Source organism: Biomphalaria glabrata, chromosome 8 (assembly GCF_947242115.1).
Source record: "Biomphalaria glabrata chromosome 8, xgBioGlab47.1, whole genome shotgun sequence".
NCBI lineage: Eukaryota > Metazoa > Mollusca > Gastropoda > Planorbidae > Biomphalaria > Biomphalaria glabrata.
Genome location: NC_074718.1, coordinates 15066437 through 15086372, shown reverse-complemented (window position 1 = coordinate 15086372; position 19936 = coordinate 15066437). Strand labels below are relative to the sequence as shown.

General features: G+C 34.1%; 1 protein-coding gene across 4 annotated transcripts; it reads left to right on the top strand.

Annotated features, from left to right (window-relative positions):
- Window positions 1-4617: 4617 nt before the first annotated feature.
- Window positions 4618-17343, top strand: LOC106065182 (uncharacterized). 4 transcript variants are annotated; one of them, XM_056038149.1, is made up of 5 exons: window positions 4618-4858; window positions 6338-6415; window positions 7646-8088; window positions 8969-10591; window positions 11525-17343. In XM_056038149.1, exons 3-5 carry the CDS (start codon window positions 7687-7689, stop codon window positions 12074-12076), a joined length of 2577 nt encoding a protein of 858 aa, XP_055894124.1. In that variant the 5' UTR covers window positions 4618-4858; window positions 6338-6415; window positions 7646-7686; the 3' UTR covers window positions 12077-17343. The 4 variants fall into 4 exon arrangements, with proteins under 4 accessions (XP_055894124.1, XP_055894125.1, XP_013079418.2 ...); XM_056038150.1 differs by lacking the exon at window positions 6338-6415 and having other exon boundaries at window positions 4618-4816; XM_013223964.2 differs by lacking the exon at window positions 6338-6415 and having other exon boundaries at window positions 4618-4846.
- The last annotated feature ends 2593 nt before the right edge of the window (window positions 17344-19936 follow it).

The window sequence follows — 19936 nt, the reverse complement described above, 5'->3', positions numbered from 1 at the left end:
GTAAAAACCTTCGCTGTGTTTTTCCGGATGACCAGAAAAGGTTGCGGCTTGTAGCGGGTATTGTCCCCCTTTTAATTTTCCGTACGATTGGTCGTCTGAATGACCGTCTTGTGGAGTGAAGCTTGGAGAGCTGCCTTCACACCATGAGCCCTTGAGGACAAGATAGCGTAGTACACAAGCGGAACGACTAATGTAGTTTTATTGCCCCATTTTCGGAAGGCGTTGAAAGAAACACTTTAAGTCACAGTACAAACCATAATTGCACTCTAATGTTCTCAGCGCCAAAGAAATGACCAGCGATAGAATGGATCACAGGCTACATACAAGTTCTCGAGCTAATCACTTCACGGTGTTGAAACTACATTGCACTTGCCGACAAAGATTTTTGATACTTCAAATCCACTTCGTTTGTTTACTAGACCTGTACACAGTGTGTCCAAGAACTCTGAACTAGCACAATCGAAACTGTGAGAAAACAAATCTCATTTAGTTCTCAGTGCGATTTTTTTTTTACAAAGCTTATATCAACTCACTCTGTCTGTCTGTATGTCTGTCTGTCTGGCCAAAAGTTTGTACACGTTATTTCTTCGACACCCAATCACGGATCAAGCTGAAATTTTTGCACAATTATTTCTAATACCTAACAACACAATAATCTATAATAACAAAAAAACACAATCAATTCGCTATTGGTAATAAATCACTTTGTTTGATATCTTAAACAAGAGAAAGAAATATTACTTGACTGAAGTGGTGGTATTAGCTGAATAAGTCCCCTTTATGTAAGGCTGTCATCTAGGCTTAGTGAACATAAACATGAAATAAAAACAATAGATAAGTTTACAATCTTCTATGTTCAGATTGGTAGAGTGGTTACCGCGTTGGCTAGAGAATCCTGAGAAGGCTTTAGCCCACAAGTTCTAATTCATGTCGTTCCCTTTTTTATTTTAAATAGGCCTACATTTAAATAGAGATCACCTGGATACCCCGTTCTTTCTCATCATTTCCAGGTGTACATGCAAGTGATAGGATCATAGCCTATTAAGAAAGCTAAAAGCATGAAATTGAGCTAAACAAAAACAATTGGTAAAAAATTGTGCTAATCGCACAGATTTAATATTGTTAGTAAATTGTTAATTACGTGACTGGTCCAAACTAATTGATACACATTAATATAAGCTTTGTTTTTTTTTTTAAGTATTTTTTTTTTATTTTGCTTTTTTTTTTCTTTATAAACGGTGAAAATGAAGTTGATGTTGGTGTCAAGTTAATGTTAGTCTCAAAGTTGATGTTCATATCAACTTTTTTGTTGTAAAAGTTGAACATTTTTCTTGCAAGATTAAGACCCTTTGTTTTCTTCTGGTGCATTCTTTTTAAAACTTTACAGATTATACTTTTACTAGTCGACCGGCGGCATAGCATACGCCGCTATTTTGCAGGGCCGGCCTTAGGTGACCGCAGTGGGCTCCGCACTTATGCGACCGCAGTGGGCCCCGCACTTTCATAGGATTCTAGATTTATAAATTATTAAATTAAACCATTGTACAACTTATAACAGATTTCCCGCTGCCTCCTGTCGATTTACCAGGAGCTCCTGGAAATCTCCTGAAATTGCAAAATATACGAAAAAGTCCAGGAAATATCCGGAAATTATTAAAATCTTTAGAAAACTCATACGAATCTCCTGAAATATATAGACAAAAATTGTCATTTTGGGGTGTCATTTAATAAGGATAATGCCGATCCTATGCGCGATAAAAAAAAAACGTAATTGTGTAATTTGGTGAAAGAAGCTTCTCGCGACTCAAATTAATGAAGAATTACTTAATTTACAATTCTCGTAGATAGATTTAAACATTTTATAGTTGTTGCTATTGAGCGTGATCTATGTAGAAAAACAAAATTTTCATGATACTGTATGACTTTGCTACACTTAAGGCTCGTAAAGTTCGTGGGCTAACTCTATCCGCAAAAATAAAAGAGTGATCTTCCCATTTACTTCTCGTCTGACCTGATTATGGAAGAAGAGAATTATATATAAAGATGATCTGACTGCGCTAAATGAACCCTGCTACACAACTCTTTTTAAATTCCCGATCAGTCGCCACCAGCCTGATCATTTGGCTTTGAACAAAACCGTGAAGCAAGAAAAAAATTGATCTTATGTATATTCAGTACATAATCATGATGAGTTTTTAGCAGATAGAGAGCTATAATTTATCGTCGATAAATGTATTACTTATGCAACTATTTAATAATTTAAATACATAGAATAGTCTAAAAAAAAAAGTATCTTGTTCAACTCAATACTTTGTGTTTTCTTTTTTTTTTTCTATTTCCGCTATAGTGTTACTCCCGATGAGTGTAGTCGTAGCCCGTAGGACTATTTGCTAAGTCGTGTTGTGACACTAAGGCTCTCGTGCTTTGAGCGCCCCTCGTAGGTACTGACAGATGAACCGGCGCCTTCGAGATGGGGTCACGGAGGTCACGGATGAACAAAGGTCTGTAAAATCCACACCGATAGGCTTGGACGCAGGCCCAAAGTTGTCGTAAATTGTCGGGTTCATGCAGGCGTTCATTTAAAATGGTGCGCTTGTCTTGTCTTAATGCTCGTCAGGTTTCTTTTCCTTGCCGACACAACTAGTGAATGTAACGTAGTTCGTCTCAAACATATCGCCATCCCAACTACACCCACTCACACCATCTTCATCAGATGAAGTAGTTTTAATAAGAGTCTTGGTTATTACCTTCACCTTCATTTTGTTCATCTGCCAATTTCTTTTCAGTTCTCCCGTCTCCCAATATCCTTGATTTCTAAACTGCCGCTCTACAACACACAGTCTTCGGTTCAGTCATCATCTCATTCATGTTAACTCTCATCGCCTTGAATCGAGACCAATCGTTATAATTGGCCTGAACACTGACTTGTGACGTCACAACCTGTGGGCAGTTGAGTTAGACCACGTCAAACTATGTTCTAATTTCAAACTCGAATGGTTCTTGGTCCTGGCCTTCTTCCATCAATGTTTTCTTTAGCTGACGTATCAAAACAGATCGTGCATTGAAGTCGTTAGCCTACACATCATTTGAGTGTAATGACACAGATGGCTTGATGAATACGGAAGGAATCAGCTTGGTTTCTATTACAAAATAAGGGATTGGGGCTCACTGTGTCATATTCATGAACCCGGACCCACAGAAACTTTGCTTTACTATACTGTATCTGGGCTTTAAAAAAAAAGGTAGAAAATTGCAAACTGTTGTATAAAGTTCTTCATGTTTCGGATGTTCCTTCAGAGTTTTTTGTTTGTTGTCCTAAGTGAAGAGCACTGTAAATGCTTGTTTCATGAAATAAGAAAATAAACAAGCGAACAAACTATTTACTGTGCACGTTGTGAAGTTTATCCGTGCGGCCCCGTGCCTCCCTACGGTAAAAAAAAAATAATTGCAAACGTTGACTGTGGCTATCGAAACTGTCAGTAGCTTTACTGAAGAATAGCTTCTCGTCGCGATGGACAAGCTGATGATGAACGCTTATTGTGCACAGTGCTCTTGTTGTAAGATCACTGCTCTACGAAAAGCTCTCCATCAACATCTCCCCAAATTGTGATGGCTATCCATCCCTTTGGATCTGGTCAGTATGGAAGAGATGTGCTTACTGGCATGAGGGCAGCCCAGCACTCGCAAATTTACCACCCAGGCTTTCCCCCAGCAATGCAGAGTTAACTTCATCTCAAGTTGCAAAGGGAAAAGATCGTCGCTCGAGAATTAAATTGCACAGACACGGTCGGCCATCAACTTCTGATTTAGCGTATTCTATTTTATTACAATAATAGCTTAAATTGTCCTTGCAACTGTACTAAAGAGGAAGCATTGCTGGTTTAGTTGCTACTTTCAAGAAGTTAATTGATTTGAAGGTGCAAAAATCGGCTAAAATTTGGCTACTCGGAATTCAAAAAGGGGGGGGGGGATGCACGAACATGGTCCGCGTCAGTTCCTGGTAAGCCTAGTTTTGTGTGGTGTAATGCACTAACAAAATTTCCTTCTAGGTAATAAAGATTATTATTATTATTACTGTAATACAATAGCTTATCTACAGTTGCTACTTACACGTTAGTGGATTTGAAGGTGCTGAAAATCGGCTAGAATTCGGCTACTCAAAATCAAGGGGGGGGGGTGCACGTCTACGACCTTGCACCCCCCTGCGGGCGCCCATGCCTTAAATTTCAAGTGGTCTGTATGTACCGGTACATTTTCCAGGTAATAAAGTCATTACGTTTGATTCAGTAATGACTCCGTACAAGTAATAGATCTAGTGTACAACTTCTAACAGTATTTAACGACTAAATTGGTAAATGAACAAACAAATGTTTTACTAGATGTCTAGTTCTTGTTTCCCATTATACACAATTTCATTTCGAAAACACTTCTATGTGTCAAATTGTAATCAGGTTCTGTGTAAATCAGTTAACATTAAATAGATCTCACACTCAAGTCACTAAAATTTCATATTTTCTGATCTATAAAATTGTTTACAACTAAAAATAAAAATTTTGTTTCGAATATTTAATCTAATTGTAATTTTTTTTTATCTGTTGCGAATCATGTTTTTTTAATGTTACTGTTTACACTTATTGTCTACCTTAGTCTTAGTGAAACTATCTTGAATTGTCTACTGGTGTTGTGCGTCGCACTTGCTGCTGACTTGGAACACCAAGGGTCCAAGACCAGCAAAAGCTAACAAAAGCTCCCTTTCACCAGCCTGAAATGGGTGACTTGCGGGATCCCCCTACCCTCCACCCTGTCCGACAGGGGGGTGAGACTCTGCCGACTCTGGCCACTCTGGGTTAAACTTTGAGTTTGTTAAATTTGTTTATCCTTTATGCGTTCACTTCCAATGACGGACACTCCGAACTCGCGGATTAGAATTTAGAATTATAGACTCAATTATATAGATAATAGAGTGATTAGAGACGCTGCCGAAGACCGCACCATTGGATTCCCCCGTCGTATTCGTATACTGTACCAGGCTAACCGTGCTGGACACGCCATTATGTAACGGCCCCTTACTTAAGGGATGGTGCCTGGATATCGACAGGTCTTTGTGAGAGCTTTTTCACATCCCTGCCAGGCTCAGTGCAATGGCAATAATGCTCTCGCACCATATTAGGCAGGCTTAGGCACTCCCACGGGAGCCTTGTTTTCGCTACCCTTTGGCCTAGTCGTCCCCTCTCACGACCGTTTCCTCCTGAGTGCCACTATAAGGCAGGGCAGCAAGCCCGGGGTGAATCTAGATCTAGAGACTAGATATAGATCTAGAATAGATCTTGATAGAGTCACATAGATGTCATAGTCGATAGAGTAAAGAGTCCAGCTAGATCATAGATCTATAAGTTTTATATAAGTCTATATAAAGTATATAGATCTAGATCTACAACTAGACTATTGTCACTATAGACTTTTACTATAGAGTAGTATAGAATCTATTAAAATTATAGAGATCAAGTCATTAGAATTAGATCTAGAATCTAGATCCAGTTGCTGTCTGTCAGAGTGTCAGTGCACAATGATTCAGTGACATTGACAATGTAAATGTAGCTTTTTACTCTATGAGTATGATGTATGATTACTAGATCATAGTTACGTCATAGTAGATCTAGATCTATTATTATTATAATATAATTATATTGTAATAAAGGTGGTGGTGACACAGATGGGGATAGTGCTGTGTGTTTTTAGCCAACGCAAATCTCCTCAGGCCAGCGCTACATTAAGGACAGTACACGCCTGTTTAGGAAGGATCTGTGTTGTAAATAGTACGCACACAAGTCACGTCGAAGGTCATGTGATAAACCAGAATGGTCAAGCGACTTCCATCTGGTTCTAGAAGGCCTATAGGATTAGTGACCCTATTTAAGAGCGAATGTGTTAAGAGTCAAGTCAGTTAATGTTACCTTGCAATATCACAATGTCATAAATATATATTTATTTAGTATTAAAAATTATAGTAATAATTATAGATTTATGAATATTATGAATGATTAATTAATGATTAATTATTAGTGACAATGAATTTGAATGATTCAATGAATGATTTCATTAGCTAATTTAATAAATTTTATGGTAATAATAAAGATAATAAATATATGATCTAGGTCTAGACCTAGTATCAATAATCAATATAAATCATATTTATATAATCTAGATTCTAGATCTATTAAAATAATATTTTTATGGATGATCTAAAAATACAAAAAGACATAATATTTTCATGTCACCATCAACTCATAATAATCATAATGAATAATAATTAAAATCTGTAAACTTCTACTTAAAGTCAGACTTAAAGGAATTGATTATCAGTTACAGTTACAGTGCATCTTGGCCTTGGCAATGAACTTAATTGGTGAATCAGGTAAAGGCAGCCATTCAGAATTATCAGAGAAGAATCTAGACATAGGTCTAGGTCTAGAAGTAGATTGTGATCAGACTTGAGACAATCTGTCTCACATTTGCGTTATGATTCAATGCATAATTCTAAAACTATGGCATTCTCATTTCTGTCCTATGTTAAATAATAAAATTAACATCTGTCTCTGTTTTCAAAAATAATTTTATTTATGCTCAATTCAATCAAATCATATATATATAATAATAATTCTTGAGGTTAAATGTCTTAAATGGCATTAATGGGCTTTCCTGTATTTCTTCCATGTCATGTGATAGTGTTGTTTATATTTTATGGTCTTATTGATTTAATTATTTGAATGTGAAACTGGTCTCTGTAAATCTTTAATTAATAAAAATATTTTTACAATAATTCACTAATTGATAGGATTGTTGAAGTAGATTTTCTAGATCTAGTTCTAGATCTTCATCTAAATAATAAATAAATGTTAAATAATAAAATTAACATCTGTCTCTGTTTTCAAAAATAATTTTATTTATGCTCAATTCAATCAAATCATATATATATAATAATAATTCTTGAGGTTAAATGTCTTAAATGGCATTAATGGGCTTTCCTGTATTTCTTCCATGTCATGTGATAGTGTTGTTTATATTTTATGGTCTTATTGATTTAATTATTTGAATGTGAAACTGGTCTCTGTAAATCTTTAATTAATAAAAATATTTTTACAATAATTCACTAATTGATAGGATTGTTGAAGTAGATTTTCTAGATCTAGTTCTAGATCTTCATCTAAATAGAATCATAGGAATACATAGCAGATTGTTCAATTTGTAACTTGTAAGACCATTACCACGAAACATAGCTTTAAGTAGGTTAGAGATATGAAATAAACCCCATTATAACAGCATTGGCTTTTACTGGATCTAAGTTAAAATGTCTTTTGTTTTTATCTTTGATTTTAAATTAAAGAGATTAATAGATCTAAAAGCTAAAAATTAGTGTGAATAGACATTGAAATTGACTGTTAAAAATCAATGAGCTTATGACTATTTTAACTTGTTTAATTTTTGTTTAATTTTTTTTTCTTTAGTCTGAGTCCTTAACATAGATCTTTTTATTTCTAAGTGCAAGCATGATAACCAGTTGATGGTCAATATTTATAAGCTTGTAAATATTCTTTTTTTTTTCTGCTGAGAGAAATTCATGTTATTTTTCTTTTTTTAATTTCAGAATTGAGTTTAAAAAGATGACCAAATCAAGCTACATCCGCAATGGGCTTTACCAGGCTAATGATCAAATTGAAGATGTACAAATCTCACTTGAAAGAGATATTCTTCACTTTTCTTCTGATCATTACCTTGTTCATCTTCTTCAAAACCTATTTCGACCAGGCTCTTAGCTACTCACCTTTCATTCGCAGCAAAAGTATTAACACATTTTATAAGCTCATTTCCTACAAGAACCTGCTGGCATCTAAAAGATTTAACTCCTCTTGTGAAATAAGATCTTTGAGGCCAAGTCTTATTTTTAAAACATTATTATCAAATAATGGGAACAGTTGTCAGCGAGTTGATCCCATTCCTGGCTCATGTGACGTGGCAGATAAACTATTTTTTTCTCATCCAAAGGCTTCATGCACACCTCAAAATAAATTAATTTTTTGCACATTACAGGTAATTTTTTTGTAATTTCCTTGGCACAGACTGCTAAAGACTGCTAAAGAGCTTACAGCTCAACAGCTAAAAGCTGACTAGAAGAAAAATAAGCAAAATATTTTTAAAAAATCCTTTTCATTAAAAAAAAAAAAAGCTTATCTAAGGAGAACAACTCTGCTATATCTATCAGTAATGTTGAAGCTATTTCCCTTATTCAGTATCAAACAAAATAATTAATTATCAATATTAAATTGACTAATTTTTAAAAATTGGTTTATGTTTTCTTAGGTATAATAAATAATTGTCTAAATTATCAACTTGATAAGAGAATGCATGTATGAGAAATAGCATTAACAATTAGTTAAGGGGACTAAACCCTACAAATTTAAGCCATGTCTTTGAATACTGAAGGATTAATTTCCCTTGTTTGTATCAAACAAAAATAATTAATTACCAGTAATTAATTGACTAATTGGTTATTTTTTTTTTATTGATTCATGTCTTGTCTTTGCTAGTCAATAATTGTGCAAAGTTTCTACTTGATCCAAAAATGGGTGTGGAAGAAATAAATTGTACACACTTTTTATCAGACAGATAGATAGACAGACAGAGTGAGTTAAAATAAGCTTTTTTTAAAAAAAAAGTCCAAATTTATGTGAAAACTTGTAGGTTTTTTGTTTTCTAAATAAAATGTATGCATCTTAACTACATATTTTCTGTAGCAGTGAGTGAAAATTCAGTCACAAATTATATAAAAAAATTAGAACAGAGATTAACAAAAACATGAAACATAATGAAGATTGTTTCACTACTTATTAAATTTCATAATTAAGTCCAAAGAAAAAAATGTTTGTAAATAAAGTTTATGTATTTTTTTTAAATTCTTCTTTCTTTCCAGAATAAACTCAATAAATGGTCTGTGACTTGCGATGAAAAGATTAGCCAGATCTGTTCTTCACATTTTTATATTTCCATATTGAACCAATCAACAGGTTCTCTCAAATGGCAGGAAGTTGGAACAATTAACCAGGTTGCAGCAACACTTTCAGGTTATCTGGAGCAATGGGATGAACCATCCACACCCAAATTTTATGGCTATTGTTTTATTCGTTGCCAGTTAGCAAAAGATTTGTCCAAAGATGATCTGGGAGATGACTTGGATAAAATAGTTTATGGTGAACAATTGCTTGTATTGCCTCCACAGTTCACAACATCCAACCCAGCCCACAGCAGTTCTCAAAATCTGATCAATATCAATATAATCTTTGTGGATTCTGTATCACATCAACACTTTTTCCGTTCCCTAAAAAAAACTGTTGCTACTTTGGAAAGTATCAACACAGATTCTAGCTTGCTGGGACATGTACTAGATTTTCGGTTATTTCAGGCAGTTCGATCAAGAACATTCGAATCCTTGCAAGTTTTGTTTTCAGGTCAGATTGACCCATTGGCTGAACCTTTTGGCACACAGGATCTGCCAGAAGAAAGGTTAGTCTTGGAAGCTCTTTTAGGTAAATTTAAAAGAAAGGGTTACAATACTTTGTGGCTGGAAGATCTCTGCTATCTCTGGGAATGGGGGATAGCCAAGGATCTATTATTTATGAACAAAAGCAGCCATAACAGTGACACTTGGGTCAGGATGTGGGGCAGGCTAAGAGAATGTGATGTGGACAGCATTGACATTACATTATCAATGTGCAAGATTCTACAAAGTAATAATGTGAAGGATCACTTCCATGGACCAAGTGCAGTATGTTTCAATGGAAGGCATCAGCATGAATACCTCCTTGACTATCTTAAACTCTATCAGCAGCGGATGGTCAACAATCACAAACCATTCTTCACATTCACCATGACCAATGTGGGCCATGAAGACACAGGCCGCAGAATTCAATCTCTAGACAGTGCCTTGGCATCCTATTTATTGGAATCTCTGTATTTGAAGAACACCCTGACGATAATTTTATCAGACCATGGGAATTCTTATGGAGCATTTTTCAAAGAGAGTCTAGAAGCTCAGCTGGAGCTCTTTCATTCATTTATGTTTTTCATTGTGCCAAAAGATGTTGCAGAGCTTCTTGGGACCAGTGCCCTTCACAACTTGTCTGTTAACACTGACAGGTTGATCAGTCTTTTAGATCTTCACTATACACTCAAGAGTCTCGTCGATTCTGATGCCTCTGTTCCTCGAGCCCACAAGAACTATTTGGTGTCCCCTCATGGCCTTCTTGACATAGTTAGTGCTAACAGATCATGCAATAATATTCCCCGCATTATGCCTAACCTATGCATTTGTAAAAATTTTGAGATGGTTGTAGAAAATGACTCTGACTATGATCTCTTTGCCTATTTTGCATTGGGCCAGCTGAACAATGAAATACAGAGACAAGTTTCCAAGCAGCAGTCTGTAAAAGGCTTAGATCTAATATATAATAGAAATAAACAACTAATGCCTGGATTCAAGAAATGTCAGAGGCTGGTCTTGCTAGATGCTGAGAACATAAGGAAAAACTTTGCTGAAGTAAGTTTGTCATTTTGTAGCTTAACTTACAGTTATTTATTTGTTACACTTGTTTTGGGTTGTAAATACGTCTTCATAATTTCAATAGCTAAATCTGATGAATGACCTAAATGTATGCCAGGAATTTTAGTATTGGTGAAGAACCAACATAAACAGAATAATTTAATTTTCTATGTTGAAATCATAAAACGAGAGATCACACACTTTACTTTATGTAATAACATACAATAGAAATTCAATAATAAATTCAATGTAGACCAAACATGAAGCATATAGACTTGATGAATTGACCCCTGAAACAAGCAAGTTTCTTCTATTTATGGTTTTCGCGAACTAAGTGTTCCGGTAGTGGAAATGAATTTTTTTTTTTTTAAATTTAATTATCTGCCCTACAGAGAACGAAGAAGAAGAAGATCTGCCCTACATATTTTTACCCTTCTCTGTAGAAACTCAAAGTTACCAGAAGCTTATATGTAAAATAAAATCCTGTTTACATTTCTCTGGCAACATGGAGGCATACACCACAAGACATGGCATACAATGAGATGCCTGTTTTCCTGTTTCAGTAGAATGTCCATCTGACTTTTCTCACTGTTTATCACATTTTATTGCTAGATGCTCTCTGGATTGGCACATATTATGATTAACAATGCTGATCAGTAAATTAAAATATTCCCATCACTACTTAGGACAGAGCATTCTAATCTGTAACCTCCATCTAGCTTTAATCCACACTATGTTTGTTTTCAGCACTGCCACAGTAAATGAAGATGTATGTTGATATTGAAGATGTATGTTGATATTGAAGATGTATGTTGATATTGAAGATGTATGTTGATATTGAAGATCTATGTTGATATTGAAGATCTATGTTGATATAATCAATTATAATTCCTTTTGTTTAATTTCATTGAACAATTTATTTTTTTTTAGCATGGAACTGAAGTTGTCAAGATGGATTTACATGTTCAGGATGGGCATATCTTCTTTGTTGCTTTAAGTATCACCCATAATGAAGACCTGACATCCCATGCCGCACTAATTAAGTATGACCGCATAACTCCCTATGGTGCTTTCTCTAAATGTGCTGATGATGGAGTAGATCTTTCTCTTTGTGTCTGCAATCTGAGAGATGAAAAGTCATCCACTGAGCAATCTAACTACAAAGGTTTTGACTTTTTAGGTGACAATTTAATGCCAAATTTTGATGTTCAGGTGCAAGTGTTGAGCTGTGAGGATGAGTGCATGCAGTTGATGACTTTCAAACATATAAAAGGGGCTGCAATATTTGTTGTCAATTCCTGCGCAGACAGAATATTCCAACTGAAGTTAAAACTAGAAGCTAAAGATGATATCATTTACTCCCCTGCTCCGTCCAATCCTGTCATTATTTCCCCCGAAGGAATGGTCAACATTGGGCTGCTTTATGATTCTACCGGAAAAGATTGGACTTTCTCATTGAGGTTTTATTGCCAGCGCCTTTGAATCCGTTTCTTGTTCGTATTGTTATATGAAATATCAATCTATCATATCTTCTAATGTTCTTTAGAAAATATTAACATTAATTTAAGTGCCATTCCTTTTTATGGTTTTTAATAATAATTTTGTAACATAATCTCCAAATTTCATACAAAAAGAACAATACGCAGACTATATTGTTTTATTCTTATGGCTTGAATTAAACTAAATAAAATTGGTGCTAACATCAGAGGTAACAAGAAAGAGACAATGAAACAATCTAGTTTTTCAATAAAATTATTCAAGCTAATTTTTGTTAAGATGTTTTGTGCAGTACAATATAATAAATGGTGATTCATTATTGTGAAAGTATTATCACTTATATATGGAATCAATATATTTCTTATCAAAACTTTTATCTTTGTAAATAGCCTCTTGTTCTGTCTCCTGTTTAAAAAAAAAAAGTATAGTGGAGTCCAGAAAACTGATCACTTAGCAGTGGGAATAACTTGGCCACACCCAGATGGGACAAAAAGAACAGATTTTGCATTTTAATTTTCTATACAGACATAAAGTATTTTTCTGAAGGCTGTCCTATCTGTTAAATTACTGTAGTGATTGTACAGTGTGCATAAATCTTTATTTTCATTTGGGTGAAGTACATTATTTTCTTTTGTTTATGGATATTTGGGCCATTGATTCTCTGGTGTATTTTCAAGTAATCTAATATATACAAGTACAGGGCTGTATTTTCTGTATTCTTTTTTCAACCTGATATTTTGCCATTGTGATAAACTCAGGCATCCCTTGGTCCACATCATTCGACATCATATTTTGGGACTCTACTGTATTTATGTTGTGATCAAAGGTCTGACATGTAACTTACTTACTAAGGTACTTAAATGATTATATTTTCTTATGTTGATCTTTGTTTGTACATCATTGATATTTGAATTATAGTGCTTTGCACACTGGGTTATGTTGTATTCAATTCTGTTGTTTTGATTTGGTCTCACTTGATACTACATTCCTACTTTAAAGATTTAATGTAAGTTAAATAAGAAACATGAAAAGAAAATTATTGTTATACGACACATTTCTGACTCTATTGGGTAGATATATTGAATCTGTTAAAGAGCAGCATGTTTGGTCACCTCTTTTATTCATTTGCTTTTATGCACCTTAATATTTACCTGTTTAGTGCAAAACATATTCTAAGTTAGAGCTATTTCTGGATACATTTTAAATTCTACACAATGTCAAGGATGTTAGGTTTCAAAATCACTTCTGCTAACTAAAAAATAATGATTTTGTGCTAGAAATTCAAATTTTTTTAAAGCTGAAATGTGCACACAATTTATCATTATCTGTACATTTCAAGTTACAAAGCTAATAAATGCTTCTTTTTTTCTGTACCCTGCATACATCAATCTCCTCTATATGTAATCAATTGTGTGCTAACAATAAATAAAACTTGAAATACTTTGACTGAAAAGACTTATTGAAAATAAAGTTAACTTTTGAGATTTAGTAAGCCAGTAGGCTATTATTAATGTGGCTGTTTTCTATATAGTTAGTATTGTGTAACATTAGCACTAGGAGGATATCTTCAAATCAAATAGTTCAACCCAATGAATTCATGGTGGTAATGTAATGGTTCATCCTCAGTGTCCACCTTTCAACTTGGCAGTTTCATCGCTAACATGATTTGAACTAGATTGATTTAACAAAATATAAAAGATAGGGTTTGATCTCTATTGACATTATTCACTTTCCAAGAAAAAAAATATTTTCCCAGTAAATAATCTGTCCTTTTCTGTAACAGTGTGAATATGATTCTTTAAGATTCCTTTTATACACAATTATTTGTTAATATTTGTAGCTATAAACTGTTGTATTTTATTATTCTATATTTAAATGTTTTTCTTTTGAAACACTTTATTTTATGCACAATACTGTGGTACTGTTTAGAATTGTATTTATTTTTGTAAATATTTTTTAAGGTTTTTAATCTTACTTATTCTAAATCCGATTGCCAGTTTAAAATGAATGTTACATAATAGGGAAAAAAAACATTGTTATTGTTAACACTGACTTTCTTAATATTTATCTTTTCTTGTTATTGCTACCTTGTAAATGTGGTAGAACATTTTTTTTTCTCCTTTAAGTATTGTAATTCTATTATATAATCAGTAAATTGTAACTAAAAGTAAAGTTCCCTTTTAATAGACCTTATGGTCTATAGTGCAGATAATGTAAAGGTCATCTGTTTTTGAGCTGGGTGAACTCAAAGTTACTCTAAGGATCCCAAAATTAAAAATCCCAGTCTTCACCAGGATTCAAACCCAGGACCCCTGGGTTTGAAAGCCATGTGGGGTGTCACCAGAGAATGCTACCATGTCCTTCAAATTTGCTCTCTTTACCAAGAGCCCTGTACAAGACACTTTCCCCAAAACACCCCAATAGAAAGAAAACTATATGGAGAGCTCCCTGATTTTGAAACAACTACACAGTTCATTTCATATATTGGTCTAGTGACAGCCTAGTCATCTGAACACTCCAACATACAAATGAAAGCGAGGAAGAAGAAACACTCGGTCATCCAGCTTCCAAAAATAAAATTGTAACTGTGGAGCAATCCTTTAACAAAAAAATTTTTTTTAAATAACTGGAGAACTCCTTAAAAAAAGCATTCCATTTTTTTTTAAAGATGCACAAAATGAGAATTCAGCAAGGTCATACTGATAAAGCAGGCCTGTCAAACTCATTAAGGTCACATAAAAATTTACTATGACCTGAGGGGCCGCAGCAAAAAATCAGTTGCAAAACAGCCTATTAGTTTTATGTAAATTAGAAACAATACAATAGAATACAATAATTAATGGCATACCTGTCCCTTAGCTAGTTTTGCAGTACAATTATGTAATTAAAAATTACTATCATTACACATTTATTTTGTTTGTCCTGATGCTTGACATCTTTTCTGGGATACAAATTTATTAATGTCAGGTTGATGTTTATTTGCCACTGACACTTTCATCACTGATGACAAATTTTGATCAGATAATCTAGAAAGGCGTGATGTTTTTAGCTTTCATCATGGAAAAGAAATGCTCACAGAGATCAGTGCTTGCAAACATAGCTAGAATTCTGGCTGCAAATGTCTGCAATTCAATGTACCGTTCAGGTAAATAACTGTAAAATTTTGGCACAGCCACTTCTATTTACTTTGCTTTCAACAAAGAATCTGACTGCAATTTTATCAGCTCTAGTTGCACATTACCAGAAGCATATGAAAATGGAGACACAAACAACGAAAATTCTTGCTCATATGAAACGAAGTCACGAAAATGGTCATTGAAAGCATCTTTACCAAATGTTGTAGCCATATTAAATCTTTTTGGTTCCTGACACGTTGAGAAGTGAACAAGATTTTCTCTTCATATTTGGTTTATCCATAGTCATAATTTTGCTTGACAGCACTTCACATCATCACACGCAGTTGTGACAATTTTGACTTTACTTTAAAGTTTCAAATTCAAGTCTTGCAGGTGACCAGTGAGATCAAAGACAAATGCCAAATCCTGAACCCATTCGTCAGTTTTGAAATGTTCAATAGGTTCACCTTTCATGTTCAGAAACAATTTCTTCACTCAGTCCTTAAAATCTCTTCAATACTTTATGACATGAAACCCAGCGGACTTCTGTGTAGTAGGGAACACAATCAAGTTCATGTCCATCGTCCTCCAGAAACATTGAAAATAAAATTGATAACCACTGAAAGCGGTCTTATGTTGGAACTGGAATTGTTGTGTGCAGAATGTTTCTTGGTGAATGATGCACTGAAAATGAGCAAATTAAAAATTGGCTTCAGTCTCTCTTATTTTAGCTTTGTTATGCATAGAACAGAGCTCAAGTAGCTCCTCATGTATCTCAAAATTCTTGTCACAGGCCCTTTTGAATATAACCAACTGTGCTACACCCTTATCAGTTGACTCATTGAGAGTCAATGAAAATAATTCAAAATCAACTATTTTGTTCTTTAATTGTTCACGCAAGCTGACTGACATGTCATTTGGTCTATCTGCCACAGTGTTCCTAGTTAACGCTATTTCTTTGAATGTTTCCACCTTTTCTGGACAAATTACTTCGGCAGCTTTAACGACACACTCCTTCATAAGATCACTAAATGATTAGCAATGGCTTGCAATTAAGTTTGACAAAATGTAGCTTGCTTTCACTGCAGACTCACTCTCGTTGTTCAGTTTAACAAATAATATTTTTCAATTCAAGTAGCCTGTCATCTCTTACTTTCCAGCATAATAGTTTAACATTATTTTGATAATTTTTTATGTGGCCAAGCGGGGTGCATGCAAAGTGGTCGCGGCTGCATGCGACCCCGAACGCCTTGTTTAACATGCCTGTGATAAAGTCTAATATCATTATATAACTTAATACAATACAATATAAAAGATTTTTTATGATTATGTCCATCATGTTTAAAATTAGGCGACCTTGACATTATATTTGATTGAAAACTAAATTAACCCTACAATTTCAAATGAAAAAAAAATAAAGGAAACTGGTTACACAGAGAAATGCATTTATAGACCGTAATAATCATGATCAAAAGACTAGACCTAGTCTGAGAGTGAAGACTTATCAAAACACATTGAAGTTTTTTATAAAAAAAAACAACAACAAATATTGCACAAAGCTTTTGAATCTTTTCTGTATGTTTTATTTGTGAAATGGGTGCAGATAGTGATGAGATGACTTTAACTGCCTTAGATTTGACTCAGCTGGGTCTGTTTAGATGCATGGCATTCTGCACTATTCTTAATATTCTGACTGGAAAACATGTCAGTCTGATTGGACTGTAGTAAAAAGTAGTAAGTTAAGTAAGTAGTAAAAGACTTATTTTTGAAATGGCAGATCATATCACTGTTAAAGATATACGTCACATCTTTTTTTAAAAAACGTTTTTCAAAATGAGCTCAATATATATTATTTTAGTAGAATGTATTTTTATTTGTGTTAGGAATAAAGAAAAATGTCTAATTATGGACATTCTCCCTGGTGATACAAGGTTTGTCATATTTTTTGCCACTATGAAATTGTGGGTTAGACAAACAGCATTGAATACTAGAGTGAGATTTGATTTCATTATTTTAAAATAATTTTTGAAACAACAAATCTTGCACAGACCTGATAGTTGAACTTTATCAAAAGCTTTTTTAGTTGTAATAATCTGTAATAATTTGTACTCATTATTACAATTATTATGAGTTTTATTTGTTATCTGGAGTATGTTTGTTAATAGAAAAAAGTATCTTGAAAAGGAAGATTTTAAAAAGTTGAGAGAAATATTAAACTATTCAAAGAAGGAGATAAAACATCTGAGACTTCAAAAGATGTGAACAGATTTTTAAGATATTTAATTCATGAACAAAATGCTGCCACTGTCTAAGAGTGTGACAGATTTTAGTGTAAATTACTCTTTTCATATAAATATGTGAAAATCCATTCGCTATGAATCCCACTGATTGATATACTTTAACATTTTAGGATCTTGTAGGTAGGTAAGATTTAGCTAATATAAGCAGAGTTATGGGTTCTCAAATAGCCTAATCTTGAGCCTGTTACAGTAAAAATTGAAATGAGAATGACTTCCTTCCAATGCAAAGGATATTACAATTTACAGGCCAAGGTGTGTGTGTGTGGTAGCAGAGAGATATTGAAAAATAAAAGAGGGGCTTAAGCTAAAATTATGAATAGCCTTTTTGAACACAGCAAAGCTCCAGTATCAAGGGTACTAAAATTCAGTGGCCAAGAGTATCTAATAAAAACTAGGCTTTAATTAGGCCAACCATTTTGCTTTACCTTTTGTCAGGGCATGAGATAGATGGGCTCATGTTAGAATCTTTAAAAAAAAAAATCGGTTTTGGAACATCTTAGAATTTTCAAACAAGAATATATTGTGATGAATTGGGGAACAAATCTATGGTCGAAGACACCCTGTAGAGCAGGGGTTCTCATCCTGTGGATCGCGACCCTCCTAGGGGTGGAATGACAATTTTTCCATAGGTCGCCTAAGACCAATGGAAAAATATATATTTTTGTCTAAAAAACTTGTCATTGTTCAAAATTGGTCATGGGTACTATTTTTTTCCTATTATTGCCATTTGAAAATAGATGTTAAAAACAACTGAATCATAACCTTACAAGCATTTTGATATTAAATATTTGTAACAGTTAAAATTACTGTCCATCGGTGAAATGCGCGTTGCACCATTGCAGAATCCTAGATATTGTTTTTATGTTGAAGATTTACACACGTCATTTAAAAGTATATTCATTTATAATCAGTAAAGCTGATTTAGTGTAGAAAGCCAGTTTATACGAGCTAAAAGATGGTTATTTTTTGTAAATCTCTTGAAACGACCCACTACAGCATCTGATGTATTAGACAAAATTTCTTGGAATAATATTTGTAATGACTCCATAGATTCTGCTCCAAGTATGCTTGGATGTTGTTCTTTGTTTCAACATGTGTCAAGTGGCTCCTCCTCGCTGCAGAAATAATGTGTTCAGTCATCGGAACTCACTGTCTGATTCTAAGACGAATTCCACAAGAAGTAAAAAAAAAAAGATGGTGGACAGTTTTCAAAACGTTGATGCATCCTAAAATGTTCTGCTCTTTCCCAACTAAAATGAGATGATTTTCACAAGGCAAAGTTTTTAAGTAGAAAACAACCACAGTTGGAAGCGCTCTTTAGCACTGAAAGTGAACAACAGAAAATACCTCTAGTCGACATCTTAGTTATCTTAAATGAGTTAAATTTCCAACAACATATCTTTGCAAAACAGGATTGTCCAACTTGTTTAAAACAGAAGTAGATTTGATGCAGAAGATGACATCGTTCTGATTTTGCAAAGACTGCCCTAGAATTCCTGATCTGGCAAAATATAAAGAGGCTCAACCTTCCTAATGGAATTTTGGCTTTTTTCACAAATTGTCGCAAAACATCATGTAACATTGTTGGATACAGTTGCTCGAGATTTTTACCATGATCTGTCATGCTTTTCAAATTGCCAAATAAAACATGACAATAGTAAACAATTGAAAAGTAAATATATGCAAGTGCTAAAGACAAAGTGTCATGTATTTGGCATTTACCTATAAGCAGTAAAATATAGTGCTTTGTGATTCAACATACAACTCTGGCAATTCATACAAGAAACATTAGCAAAAACACAGATGATTTTACGCATTGTGGGAAATTTCAAAAAGGGGTCGCAGGACTAAAAAGGTTGAGAACCGATGCTGTAGAGATACCTAGGAGACCAGAAAAAAGTAGGCTTCCGTAGCATGTGCATGATATAGCAGGCTGTTTCAATACAAAATATCAAATACCCAGTACTAGAATTCACCAGACTATAAAATGTATGTTAGTGTAAAAATGCAGAGGCCATTTCATCAGAAGTGAAAAAGAAAAAAAGGGGGGGGGGGGGTTAGCCAGAATAGAATGTGAGAGAGCAATACAATGTGGAGGATGCATTTAAAAACAAAAAAAGAGATATTTCATTGCAAGTTTTAAAAAAAAAGGGTGAGGGGAGTAAAAAAAGAAAACACTATATACCCTGGAATGTGTGTAGCTGGTGTTCAATGCTATGTATGTAAAATAAAGCAAGGATAGTGTTGAGGCTCATTCAAATTTGTTTCTTGGATTTAATTTCCAGTGTATGGAATTTCCTTTGTTGATTGTCCTTTGTTTGACTCATTAAGGGGTGTGCTCTGTTCATGTAAGGACAAAGAATTGACTAAACCTATCACAGCTGAAGCTATATACACAATTCAGCCAATCACTATGCAACAGTTATCAA

Bases quoted from the DNA above. Each gene is read 5' to 3' on its own strand.
- LOC106065182 (XM_056038150.1), top strand. From the start codon at position 7,687: ATGGGCTTTACCAGGCTAATGATCAAATTGAAGATGTACAAATCTCAC. The intron at 8,089-8,968 runs GTAATTTTTTTG...CTTTCTTTCCAG, and splicing joins TAATTTTTTGCACATTACAG to AATAAACTCAATAAATGGTC. The intron at 10,592-11,524 runs GTAAGTTTGTCA...ATTTTTTTTTAG, and splicing joins TAAGGAAAAACTTTGCTGAA to CATGGAACTGAAGTTGTCAA.